This window comes from Aquarana catesbeiana, linkage group LG01, assembly GCF_042186555.1.
Source record: "Aquarana catesbeiana isolate 2022-GZ linkage group LG01, ASM4218655v1, whole genome shotgun sequence".
NCBI classification, from domain to species: domain Eukaryota; kingdom Metazoa; phylum Chordata; class Amphibia; order Anura; family Ranidae; genus Aquarana; species Aquarana catesbeiana.
The window spans coordinates 819634558-819648850 of NC_133324.1; the positions used below are offsets into that span (position 1 = coordinate 819634558).

The following is a 14293-nucleotide window of genomic DNA, read 5'->3' on the forward strand; positions in this document are numbered from 1 at the left end:
ATATTGTCGGGGGGGGGGGGGGGGGCTCCTGCGCATCGGCGTCATGTTACGACCTGTTTGTGGCGTCTTTTGACGCCGCAATCCAGGGATGTCCTTCGTCCATCTCACGCTGGAGATGGGGTTGGCGGGGCTCCACTTTGGCGCTTGCGCTGGTGGTGGATTTCACTGCCAACTTCTATTCTCTTTCGATGTTGTGCGTGACGTTGGTCGGGGACCTGCCCCATACCTGGATTACATAAGCAGGTGAGCTTGATTGCCTTACCATTTCACTATGTGTTTGACACCAGGGAGGCAACACACACAACCCATTCACTGGATACAGACACACGTAAGGTATGCACAATTTTTTCTTTTTCTTTTTTCAGCCCTTTTTTTGACACATGCAATACACCCATGTACTATTGTGTGTGTGTGTGTGTGTGTATATTTATACACACACATAACACTCATTAGAACATACACATAATATATATATATATATATATATATATATATATATATATATATATATATATATATATATATATATATATATATATATATATATATATATATTTATTATTATTATATTTTTTTTTCAAACACTTTTTTTCACCTTTTTACACTTTTTTCACACATGGTTTTTCACATCTTTTTATATATTTTTCCAGAAGTAAGTATGGAGTTTTCCAGAACTCCATACTTGCAATCCTCCCCACACATGTGGATTGTGCTGTGTCTGTTGGGCATGCCATGTGGGTGTTTTCCTGGCTAGGGTGGGGTCCCTTGCCTCAGCTCCGGAACAGACAACCATTTGGGGTCCCATCTTCCTCGCTGCCAGCCAAGTACAGTGTTTTAGCCGATCTGTGAGTATAGATTTATTTCTCCCCATCAGGCCTTTTCTCCCCTTAAAGGGGTAGGACATATTAATTAATGAGTTTCCATGGGGTGCTCAGTCAAGCCTGGCTCACTACCTATTCACTGGCCCATATATATCTTTTATACATTTAAAATTCATTGAGTAGTATGTAACCACTCGTGTGTATGGACATCTATCTTACAGCAGCTTTTTTGCATATGAGTTACCAATGCCTGCTAATAGGAAATACCTTGTGTTATAAACTTTATTAATATTTACTATTTCTTATGTGCTGCCAAGTTGACATATATGTATCTATTACGTTTATGCCATGTGTATGTGCAGATATATGAAAATTCTTTTTTATCTGTTTTATATTATTGTTACAAATAAATAATGTTTACCAACCACTCTACCTCCACAAGTCAATTGCCTCATTTAAAGTCCCACATTCCCTTTTTCTGTACTTTGTCTGTACTCATACCCGGGATGGAGGTACATATAATGTGCCTCATTTAAAGTCCCAAACTCCCCCCCTCTTGACTCTATAACTTTCAATGAGCCCTGGTTCACATTGGTACGAATTGACATGTCAAATCGCATGTCAAATTGGCGGAAATTGCCAGAAATGACACAGACGCTGCATTTGCGGCTCCACACCAATTTCAAAAAGTAGTTTCTGTACTACTTTTTGCAATTTCGGGCTGTGATTTTTATTGACATCTGTGCAGAAACCTGAAATCAGGACTTACAAATCGGGACTGACACTCGCATGGCTTCTTTCCCGCAGCTCAGTGTGAACTTGGGCAAAGACCAGATAATATACACCGATTTGGGTTATTATTACCAAAGATATGTAGCAGTATAAATGTTGGCCAAAATTTATGAAAAAAAATTACTAATTTGCTAAATTTCATAACCGAAACGCAGAAAAATGCATTTTTGTACAAATTTTTCGGTCTTTTTTTCATTTATAGCGCAAAAAATAAAAAACCCAGTGGTGGTTAAATACCACCAAAAGAAAGTTCTATTTGTGTGAAAAAAAGCACAAACATTTCATATAGGTACAATGTTGCATGGCTGAATAATTGTCATTCAAAATGTGAGAGCACTGAAAGCTGAAAATGTTGGTCTGGTTAGGAAAGGGGTTTAAGTGCCCAGTGGGCAAGTGGTTAAATACATCAAGGGGATGAATAAGGTTCTGGAGGGCAGTTTTTTTCAATATGAAACCAAAATCAAGAACATGGGGATATGACCTCAAACTAACTGGAGGAAAGTTCAAAACTAATCTTAGAAAGTATTATTTAACTGAAAGGGTAGTTGATGCTGGGAATAAACTTCTAGTAGAGGTAGTGAGGCAATTTGACAGTAAATGGCTTCAAACATGCTTGGGAACAAACATACAGCTGTGGCCAAAAGTTTTGAGAATGACAAATATTTTCACAATCTGCTGCCTCAGTGTTTATGGTGACAAATTGCCTATACTCCAGAATGTTATGAAGAGTGATCAGATGAATTGCAATTAATTGCAATGTCCCTCTTTTGCCATGAAAATTAATCCCATAAAAAAAAACATTTCCACTGCATTTGTGAAGAAAGCTTCAAGGCGTTCAAAGTCCAGCAAGCTGCGGGATCGGGGCACCACCAGTGCAGAGCTTGCTCAGGAATGGCAGCAGGCAGGTGTGAGTGCAACTGCACATAGTGGGGTGAAGACTTTGAAGGTGGCCTGGTGTCAAGAAGGGCAGCAAAGAAGCCACTTCTCTCCAGGAAGAACATCAGGGGCAGACTGATATTCTGCAAAAGGTACCGAGATTGGACTGTTGAGGACTGGGGTATAATCCTTTTCTGATTGTTCGGGGCATCCGGAAAAAAAACCTTGTCCAGAGAAGAAAAAGTGAGCGTTACCATCAGTCCTGTGTCATGCCAACAGTAAAGCATCCTGAGACCATTCATGTGTGGGTGTTACTTCTCAGCCAAGGGAGTGGGCTCACTCACAATTTTGCTTAAAAACACAGCCATGAATAAAGAATGGTACAAAAACATCCTTCGAGAGCAACTTCTTGCCCAACCATCCAAGAACAGTTTGATGCCAAACAATGTCTTTTCCAGCATGATGGAGCACCTTGCTATAAGGCAAAAGTGATAACTAAGTGGCTTGGGGAACAAAACATCGAAATTTTGGTTACAAACCCTAATTCCATTGAGAACTTGTGGTCAGTCCTCAAGAAGTGGGTAAACAAAAAAAACCCCACAAATTCTGACAAACTCCAATCATTGATTATGCAAGAATGGGCTACCATCAGTCAGGATGTGGCCCAGAAGTTGATTGACAGCATGCCAGGGCGATTTGCAGAGGTCAAGAAAAAGAAGGGTCAACAATGCAAATATTGACTCTCTGCATAAACTTAAGGTAATTGTCAATAAAAGACTTTCTTTGACACTTATGAAATGCCTGTAATTATACTTCAGTATGCCATAGGAACACCTGATAAAAAGATCTAAAAACACTGAAGCAGCAGACTTCAAACACAAAAAAAAAATATATATATATATATATATATATATTAGTCTGTAATGGATGTACACTGATTAGCCATAACATTATGCATTATGGCCACTGAGGAGTAACCTTGATTGTCTTGTTACAATAGCACCTGAAAGTGGGTGGGTTATGTTAGACAGCAAGTAAATATGTTGTCCCTGAAGTTGATGCATTGAAAGCAGAAAAAATAGGCATTGCGATTTTTTTTTTTTTGTGTCGGGCTGTGTAGATGTAGACCAGTCAGAGTGCCCATGCTGACCCACGTCCACAACCAAAAGCACCTACAAATGGGCAACTGAGCATCGGAACTGAACAACCGAGGAATGGAAGAAGCTGACCTACCCTGATGACTTGCATCATCTTTTACATCATGTGGATGGCAGTGTGCGTGTGCATTGCTTAACTGGGGAAGAGGTGGCATTAGGATGCAGTATGAGAAGAAGGGAAGCCGGCGAAGGCAGTGTAATGCTTTGGACAATGTTTTCCTGGGAAACCCCAGGTCCTGCCATTCATGTTCATGTTAGTTTGGCATGTAGCACCTACCTTAAAATTGTTGCTGACCAAATACATCTCTTTATGGAAATGGTATTTCCAGATGGTAGGGGCCTCTTTTAGCAGGAAAATGCGCCCTCCCACACTGCAAAAATGGTTTGAGAATGGTTTGAGGAACACAGCAATGAGTTGGAGGTGTTGACTTGGCCTCCAAACGCTCCAGATTTCAATACAATTGAGCATCTGTGGGATGTGCTGGAAAACAAGTCTAATCCATGGAGACCCCACCTCACAACTTGCAGAACTTAAAGGATTGGCTACTGATGGCTTGGTGCCAGATACCGCAGCATACCTTCAGAGGTCTAGGAGCGTTCATGTATCGACAGATCGGGGCTGTTTTGGTGGCAAAAAGGGACCTACTCAATATTAAGTGGGTGGTCATAATGTTATGGCTGATCATGTATTATATAAATGTGTGTGTGTGTGTGTGTGTGTGTGTGTGTGTGAAAAATCCCCTGTATAAAAGGCCACAGTATCAATTTCTATATTAGAGCAACTTTCATGCAATGCCCCTGCCCGTGGACAATTTTTCTGCTGCCCAAGCCTGCGGAAATACAACCCGGACCACAGGCCTGTTATGTCTGTGACACTGTTTTACAAATATTCTTTTTTGCACCAAAAAAAAAAAATCTTTCTCTTGTAAATAAAGGGACACTTTTTCAGCCAAGCTTTGGTTGATAAATAATACTTTAATGACACTTGTGTCATCCTATTGTAGAGATGACGGGAGTATTTTTGATGGACTTGTTGAAGAAGATGACAAGGATAAAGCAAAAAGGTATATTACCCCATTTCTGTGCAATATAAAATCTGCTGATTTACTGTACATGGTGGCTAGGGTCTCTTGGTTTGCTACTATTTAAAGCAACCCTTTTTATTTGCTAATGTTTATAGAAAATACTGCTGAACTCTGCTGCAGCCTGTCCCTAGAGACCATTTGATTTAAATTATAAAGGGTTAGGCTCCAAACTCCAAGAATTTGAAAATGTTCTTATTTGTAACGGTACTGTTCTGTCTACTTAAAGGGTAAGTTCACCTTTACAGAAAAATATGTAAGGTGAACTCACATAGGATACCCCCCCCCCCCCCCTGGTCCCGCTGACCTGGAGCGTGGGGATCTCCCGCTATATGACCTTGTATGACCACCTGACTGGTCCGGGGCTTAGAAATCCCCTCGGATTCATCTCCAAAACATACCTTGTCAGGAGGTACGTTTAGGAGCATTCTAATTGGTCAGCGCTCTCACATAGGTGGCGCCAACCATTTGGAACCCGCTTTGCCTGTCCTGTCATCGCGGACGAAGAGGAGAGAAAGCTGCCGGGATTTCAAATTCCCTGACCGGTAGAGCGATGTCAGAACGGGAGATTCCTAGAGTCCAGGTTAGCGGGACCGAGTGCGTTGGGGACAGAATCCAGTGTAAGTTCACCTTACAGATTTTCTGTAAAGGTGAACTTACACTTTAAGCTGAACCAGACAAATTTTGATCCATGTGAGGCTGCACCTACTCCACAGAAATAGATCTAACAATCAACTTCTGTTGAACAGGCTTGTAAAAAAAAAAAAAAAAAAATGTTTTGATCAGTGGTTGCAGCCGCTTATCAGTGTATTCTGACAGCTCCCGCTGTCAGAATACAATGGTTTTTTTTTTTTTTTTATTAAAACTGGAGAGTGCAAAATCTAGTGCAGCTCTGCATGGTAGCCAGTCGGCTTCTAACTTTAGCGTGTTCAAATAAGCTTTGACAAAAAAAAACCTGGAAGCTGATTTACTGGTTACTATGCACAGCTGTGCCAGATTTTGCGCACTACAGTTATAGTAAGTCAACTCCGGTGTCTACGCAGGGTGAATTCCTCTATCCACCCTGATTGTGTGGATGAAGAAATCTGTATTTCATCTATGGTCAGCATTAGGCTCCACATTTTGGAAAAAGACCCAGCCAGTGGAATAGATTACGAAGGTATTGCTTTGTTTGCAAGGTTGGAGGATGTAAAGGTTCAGTTTTATTCCCATGTTTATAAGAAAATGTTCTTTATGACCTTGTTTACATGCAGTGGTGGCTGGTGTAGTTTTGGAATGGGGGTACGCCAGACCCCACCTTTTTTGACCCCTCCCACTTCTCATGAGCCCCACCCCTTATAGAATCCACCCACTCCGTCCTCTGTGTTCCACTTGCTTCCACCCATAGTGTTAGGAGTATACAGCTCAGCATCACAGGACAGAGTATATAGCTCAGCCTCACAGATCAGGGTATACAGCTCAGCCTCGCAGATCAGGGTATACAGCTCAGCATCACAGGACAGAGTATATAGCTCAGCCTCACAGATCAGGGTATACAGATCAGGGTATACAGCTTAGCCTCACAGCTCAGGGTATACAGCTTAGCCTCACGGCTCGGGGTATACAGCTTAGCCTCACGGCTCGGGGTATACAGCTTAGCCTCACGGCTCGGGGTATACAGCTTAGCCTCACGGCTCGGGGTATACAGCTTAGCCTCACGGCTCGGGGTATACAGCTTAGCCTCACGGCTCGGGGTATACAGCTTAGCCTCACGGCTCGGGGTATACAGCTTAGCCTCACGGCTCGGGGTATACAGCTTAGCCTCACGGCTCGGGGTATACAGCGTAGCCTCACGGCTCGGGGGATACAGCGTAGCCTCACGGCTAGGGGGATACAGCGTAGCCTCACGGCTCGGGGTATACAGCGTAGCCTCACGGCTCGGGGTATACAGCGTAGCCTCACGGCTCGGGGTATACAGCGTAGCCTCACGGCTCGGGGTATACAGCGTAGCCTCACGGCTCGGGGTATACAGCGTAGCCTCACGGCTCGGGGTATACAGCGTAGCCTCACGGCTCGGGGTATACAGCGTAGCCTCACGGCTCGGGGTATACAGCGTAGCCTCACGGCTCGGGGTATACAGCGTAGCCTCACGGCTCGGGGTATACAGCGTAGCCTCACGGCTCGGGGTATACAGCGTAGCCTCACGGCTCGGGGTATACAGCGTAGCCTCACGGCTCGGGGTATACAGCGTAGCCTCACGGCTCGGGGTATACAGCGTAGCCTCACGGCTCAGGGTATACAGCGTAGCCTCACGGCTCAGGGTATACAGCTCAGGGTATACAGCTTAGCCCCACAGCTCAGGGTATACAGCTCAGGGTATACAGCTTAGCCCCACAGCTCAGGGTATACAGCTTAGCCCCACAGCTCAGGGTATACAGCTTAGCCCCACAGCTCAGCACAGGACCCCAGGCTCAGGCAGAACCCCCCCTCCACTTGCGGGTCTCGTGGCAGCACCCCCCCCCCCCCCCGGGCTCGTAACTCTGATAACAGCACCCCCCACGGGACTCGCAACAACATACCCCCGAGGGACTCACGGCTCTGGTGACAGCACCCTCCCCCCCTCCACTTGCGGGTCTCGTGGCAGCACACACACACCCACCCCCCCTCAGTGGCAGCGGAGGTTTCCTTCCTTCAGTACAGCGCATGGGTGGCACCACCCCGGGTGCCTCAAAAAAGAAAAAAAAACCCTCCCACCCTCGCCATAGGAGTCCATGCGTCCGGCGTCCTGAAAGGGGCCGTACTTCATATTCTCATCGCACACATTCCTGGATGAGCTCTCAAATTTGGATGCTGCAGCAACAACCAGCTGGATAGTGGTTCAAGTCACAATAAAGATATTTGCCAGCACACCATGGAACGACATAAATGTGGACGGTGGATGATAGCAACTGTTACTGTAAAAGAGAAGTGCAACATTTCACATCAGACTAGATTGCACTTATTGCATGTTAATGATCATAACATGCCTGACGAAGGGGTCCTGCGTGACTCCGAAACGTTGCACTCTCCTTGTGTTGTGATCATGCAATAAATTATCTGTTTGGGCGCTATTTATGTCGTTCCATGGTGTGCTGGCAAATATCTTAATTATTCATTCTGAAAGAGGCCAGGCGCATGGATGGGGGGGGGCGGCACCCACAATGCACGGGCCGCCACTGCTTACATTATTATTGTGTGGCTAGTCACTATTCTATGGCTATCATTAACATGCAATAAGTGCAATATAGTCTGATGTAAAATGTTGCACTTCTCTTTTAGAGTAACAGTTGCTATCATCCTCCGCTAAGCAAATAATTGCTTTCAAGGATGAGAGTAGATGGGTCAAGGCTGGAAACTGTTTATTCCTCTAATGTATAACTACACTATTTAGTCCCAGCCTTCATATTGCATGCTATTGCTGGTTTTGTGCTTCAGTGTTAATTATCTGCGTTCTTGCATTCTCTGACTTGGCAAAGTCATGGCTTCTGTTTAGTCATTGCCAGATTTTGGTAAATCTACCACAAATGGCACTTCGGATGGGTTCATTGGGGGTATAACACATACTCCGAGTAGTCAATATTTTATATTTGACAGGTTTTTTTTCAGCCTCTAAATGCACCTCTGTGTTGTTCTACTGTACAGTGCCTTGCAAAAGTATTCTCAAAAGTAGCCTCACAACCTGGCATTAGCATGGATTGTTTGAGGATTTGCATCATTTAATTTACAGAACGTGTATTTTTTTTTTTTTATTTATTGTGAAGCAAAGAACAAATAGGACAAAATAACAGAAAAGTCAATGTGCATAACTATTCACCCCCCAAAGTCAATACTTTGTAGAGCCACCTTTTGCGGCTAGAACAGCTCCAAGTCGCTTTGGATAAGTCTCTATGAGCTTGCCACATCTTACCACTGGGATTTCTGCCCATTTTTCCTTGCAAAACTGCTCCAGCTCCTTCAAGTTGGATAGTTTGCGCTTGTGAACAGCAATCTTTAAGTCTGACCACAGATTTTCTATTGGATTGAGGTCTGGGCTTTGACTAGGCCATTCCAACACATTTACATGTTTCCCCTTAAACCACTCAAGTGTTGCTTTAGCAGTGTGTTTGGGGTCATTGTCCTGCTGGAAGGTGAACCTCCGTCCTAGCCTCAAATCACACACAGAGTGGTACAGGTTTTGCTCAAGAATATCCCTGTATTTAGCACCATCCATCTTTCCTTCAACTCTGACCAGTTTACCAGTCCCGACTGGTGTTCTTTGGGTATGTGTTGGGTTTGCGCCAAACATAGCGTTTTCTTTGGCCAAAAAGTTCAATTTTAGTCTCATCAGACCAGAGCACCTTCCTCCATACATTTTGAGAGTCTCCCACATGCCTTTTCGCAAACTCAAAATGTGCCATTTTGTTTTTTGTTGAAAGTAATTGCTTTCTTCTGGCCACTCTGCCATAAAGCCCAACTCTTTGGAGCTTACGGCTTATTGTCGTCCTATGTACAGATACTCCAGTCTCTGCTGTGGAACTCCGCAGCTCCTCCAGGGTTACCTTAGTTCTCTGTGCTGCCTCTCTGATTAATGTTTTGGTGTGCGGCCGTCTCTTGGCAGGTTTGCTGTTGTGCCATGTTCTTTCCATTTGGTTATGATAGATTTGATGGTGCTCCTAGGGATCATCAAAGATTTGGATTTTTTTTATATCCTAACCCTGATTTGTACTTCTCAACAACATTGTCCCTTACTTGTTTGGAGAGTTCCTTGGTCTTCATGGCAGTGTTTGGTTAGTGGTGCCTCTTGCTTAGGTGTTGCAGCCTCTGGGGCCTTTAAAAAAAGGTGTGTATATGTAATGACAGATCATGTGACACTTAGATTGCACACAGGTGGACATCATTTCACTAAATATGTGACTTCTGATGGTAATTGCACCATAGCTTTTTATGGGCTTCATAACAAACATATGCACATGCCAATTATCAGTTTTTTATTTCTGAAAAATAGTTTTATGTATGTGTTTTGCTAATTTTAAATTTAATTTATTTTTTTTATATTTTACTTCACCAACTTAAACTATTGTGTTCTGATCCATCACATATAATTCAGATAAAAAAAAAAAAACATTGAACCAAAGGCTGTAATGTAACAAAATAGGTAAACAACCAAGGGGGTGAATACTTTTGCAAGGCACTGTATGTGGCCATGCACACATAGGTGTTTACAGGAGTATTAGAATAGGAGTGTTAAAAAGCTAAAAAATGCACCATCAGCATGTTCAGGAGAGGAGCTTTTGGGCAAAAAATATGCTGGACATACGTAAACTCTTTTAAGCATGCCGACAGTTATTCGTTTAATAGCCAGAATAAATGAATATACCAGGCAATTGAATCAATGAACTCCCAAACACTTTATGCACTTAAACACATGTGCAGAAACCAGCATTAGGAGCATTTTTTAAGCTGCTCTTTTCTTGCCAGGACCAAAGGCATCCAGCGGAGATTAAAAAACATCCTGTGTACATGAGGCCTAAATGGCCAATGGGACAGTAGGCTCAATTCACAAAGCTTTCCACAGCTTTGAAAAGGAAGATCCGGATCCTTGTGTAAACTGTGTGAATTGAGCCCATTCTGAGAATTTATCAGAATCTGGAGCAGCTGCACATGGCAACTTCTAACAGTTTCAGTGCCTGGGAGCACTTGATAAAGTGTATTTATCCTCCGCTACATATAGTATACATCTCTGTGTTCCAGCAACAGGACAAGAACTTCATGCCCTATTCCTGGAACATAACTGAGCCGGGCTGAGTGCTACTCAGCCATTCAGAGGAAGCTTTGTATTCTATGAATCAATACAAAGCTTCATCTGATTGGCTGAGGTGGAAAGTTGGACTGATGATGTCACAAACTTCACCTCAGCCAGTCAGTGGAGGCTTTTATTGATGCATAAAAGGTGATTTGAGGTGGCTAGTGGCAAGAGCAGGGTTCGGTGGTCATTCGCCAGTAACAGCAGACTTTGACAGCTGATACAAAGTAGCTGTAACCGTATTTGCGAGAATATTTAAAATTTAGAGTAGCTTTGCTGATCAATCAAACCACACCTATGTGCCTAGTATGTGACAAGATATTCAGTAATTATGCAATGAAGCCTTTAATATAAAACCTGGTTTTCATATAAGTATTTGGGGTCAATGAGCAATCTGAAAATACTTGAAATGGTCGATAGGCGGGGGAGTAGAAGATCCCTACTATATCCTCCATTTATTTTATTCTTGTAAAAAAAAGCCTACGCCCTGTTTTACTCCGATTTTGTAATTTATTGTATTTTACTTGCAGGGTGTCTCGGAACAAATCTGAGAAGAAGCGCAGAGACCAGTTCAATGTTCTCATTAAGGAACTTGGCTCTATGCTGCCCGGCAATGCCAGGAAGATGGATAAATCCACAGTGCTGCAGAAAAGCATTGACTTCCTGCGCAAACACAAAGGTATGTATGTGATCTGTGTTATATTGTCAGTGATGTCTTACAGAGTTCAAGGAACCAGACCCTCTTCCTGCCTTTCTTTCAAAGAAGAATCTATGCTATATCTGCTGATTGTACTTACTACCACATATCCCAGCAATCAAGTTTATCTTCACTTGTGTTTAGTATTAACATTCACACTTTTTTTTATCTACAGAAATTAGTGCTCAATCTGATGCTAGTGAGATTCGACAAGACTGGAAGCCAGCTTTCCTTAGTAATGAGGAATTTACACAGCTCATGTTGGAGGTAGGTGTGATATTTAGAGTTTTACTTTTACATACTGCAGCAGCTAAAAATGTATATAGTGTTGAGGGCCAAGTTTTGAGAATATGGAAAAAATACACATGCTTATCCAGTATAAGAATGGTAAAAGTATGTTTACCCTTTGTTTTTAGGCCCTGGATGGATTTTTCTTGGCTGTTATGACAGATGGAAACATAATCTATGTGTCGGAGAGTGTTACTCCCTTACTTGAACACTTACCTGTAAGTAAAAGTGCAAATCCTTTTTTTTTTTTTTTTTTTTTTTTTGTGCCAAATTGTGTGGGATTCTGCTTTTCGTTGAAAGACTCTTTGCTACAAAGGTCAAAGAAGTATTTTTCTGGAAATGGGTTAAAGCATAGAAAAGAGAATAGTTATTACCACAACACAAGGACAAATTAATATTGATGAAGTTGACCTTTATGGTCTTATTCAGACTTATGTGTTATAATCTTGTGTTAAAATGTGTGTTTTAGCATGCTCTAACGCATGTGTCCAAATGATGTGCATTGCGGTGCCATTAATTGTGAATGACTGACAACACACAATCCAGTAGTGGCTAACACACTTGTACAGCAGCACACCTCAACACACACAGCATGCGCTGTGGTGTGTTGTGTTGGCAAAAAAGAATCAGGTGAGTTTTTTGGTGAATTGGCAGCCCATTCAAAATGGACCATAATGGTGTCAGTCCAGCTTTAAAGCTTCCCCCAACCCCATCCCTGTAGCCCACAAACCTGAATGCCTACTTCAACTCCTGCTCTGGAGATCCTCACTGTGCAGCCCTGCTACGATTGTCTTATTTTTTGCTTCTATTAAAGAAAAATCCAGCAACTTCAGGCATCCCTGTCCTTTTAATCACTGAACTGCTCTGTGCTGTAGAAATAAAGATATGTCTATGCTACAAACAAGATACTAAAGAGGCGTTCCCACTTACGTTTTTACAGCAAACTTTTGCTTAAGGCCCCTTTCACACAAGCGAACCATTCAGGTCCGTCTGTCAGTTTTTTAGGGGGACCTGAATGGACGCTTCATGCAGGTCTATGGAGCAACGTATGTCAGCGGTGACATGTCCGCTGACATCCGATCCCCTCTGATTCGCTGAATCCAGACGGATGGAAACCCTATTTTCCATCTGTCAGGCTGTCCGTTTTCATCCGATCCCCCATAGAGGAAAGCAGAGCTCTGACAGGTCTGTCCCTTCACAGTGAGCAGAGACGGACCTGTCATCTGCCGGCTCAGCAGGGATCAACGGAGAGATCCCTGCTGAGCAAGCGGAGTCTGTCGAAACAGACGTGTGTGTGAAAGCGGCCTAAAAACAATTCAGTTTTGGGGGCTTGGCCTGGAGAGCAATGGAGTAGGATGTATGTAGTGAGTGCTCTGCTTGTCCATACTCCTGTAACAGCCATCCTGCCTTAATCCTGCCGATCTTACCCAGCCTCTGCATCCCAGTAAGCCTGCCTTGCTCCCTGCACGCTCCTCGGAGCCTTCCAGCTGATTGGAGCACCGCCATCGTCAGACTTCCCCGTTCTGGGGCTGCCTGTGGGACAGACCGCGGCTTCGGCCTAGATCCTGGAGCGGCGGCCATCTTAATCCACTCAGCGGCGGCCCCTGCAAGTCTCCCCGGCCTGCCTAACCACCCCGAGACTAATCTCTGCTTGCCACTGGATCATCTGTAACCGCTGGTACAGCACCTCTTCATCCTGCAGCAACTGGTGAGGCAGTACGCGGCTCCGGCCTTTTCCCTGGAACGGCAGCCATCTTGCTTCTCCAAACATGGGTCTGTGCAGGAACTGCAAGACTCCCTGACCACACTGAGCCCGGTTTCTTCCTGCCGCAACCACCGACCTCCACAACCAGTCAGCCAGTACTTACAGCCCCTATTGTGCAACTCTAAAACTGCGGCGGGAGGGGGATATCGAGGATTTGGCCTTGTAAGCAGCGGCCATATTGTAAGTACCGCCGCTTTGAGGAAGACCAACAGGCCCAAGATGGCGCCGGTGGCTCCTCGGACACGGAACACTCCATGGCGGCCACTAACAAAATACTTGATGCTATTGCCCTGTGCCAGAGCACGCTCACCACCAAAATTGAGGAGGTCAAAATCGATGTGTCCCTCATCCGGCAAGATCTCTCTACCCTGCGGGACCACGTGTCAGAGACGGAGACCCGCATTAGCAGAGCAGAAGACATTTTGCACCCCCTGCAACATACTACCGATGAGGTGCACCAACAGATTAGCGCATAACAGGATGAAATGGAGAATCACCTCCTGAGATGTAATCTCCGCTTTATCGGCCTCCCCGAGATTGCTGAAGGCAACGACCCGGCGAATTTCCTTGAAAACCTCCTGACATCCACCTTTGGCAGAGATGCATTCTCGGTAATGTTCGCTGTGAAGAGAGCTCATCGAAACCCTGCCCGTCCTCCTCCCCAAGGGGCCCCACCGCGTACCCTGATAGCGAAATTCCTTAACTTCAAGGACCACGACAAGATCCTCCGCCTGACCAGAGAGAAGGGAAATATCTCCTACACCAACGTACATGTGGCCGTATTCCCGGACTTCTCCAATGAGGTACCACGACAGCGGTCCAGGTTTCAGGATGTTAAGCGGCGCCTCCGCGTGCTAGACCTTAAATACGCTATGCTGTACCCTGTAAAGCTTCGTGTGGAGTGCGAGGGCCGAACCCACATCTTTCAGGACCCTGAGCTAGCATCCACTTGGATTGATCAGAGGGATCGCTGAGACTGAGCATATCACCCTGCCTACAAGCTGTGAGTACTTTT

At 44.3% G+C, this 14293-nt stretch overlaps 1 protein-coding gene across 3 annotated transcripts in view; it reads left to right on the forward strand.

Annotated features, from left to right (window-relative positions):
• The window catches only part of CLOCK (clock circadian regulator), a 204367-nt gene that overhangs the window by 121447 nt on the left and 68627 nt on the right, over window positions 1-14293 (forward strand). For 2 of the 3 annotated variants that reach the window (XM_073608429.1, XM_073608430.1), the window contains 4 exons: window positions 4651-4710; window positions 11059-11207; window positions 11401-11492; window positions 11642-11731. In XM_073608429.1, the coding sequence (XP_073464530.1) occupies window positions 4651-4710; window positions 11059-11207; window positions 11401-11492; window positions 11642-11731 (391 nt within the window). The remainder of the gene's footprint in view (window positions 1-4650; window positions 4711-11058; window positions 11208-11400; window positions 11493-11641; window positions 11732-14293) is intronic. The other variant, XM_073608431.1, reaches the window with a different exon arrangement.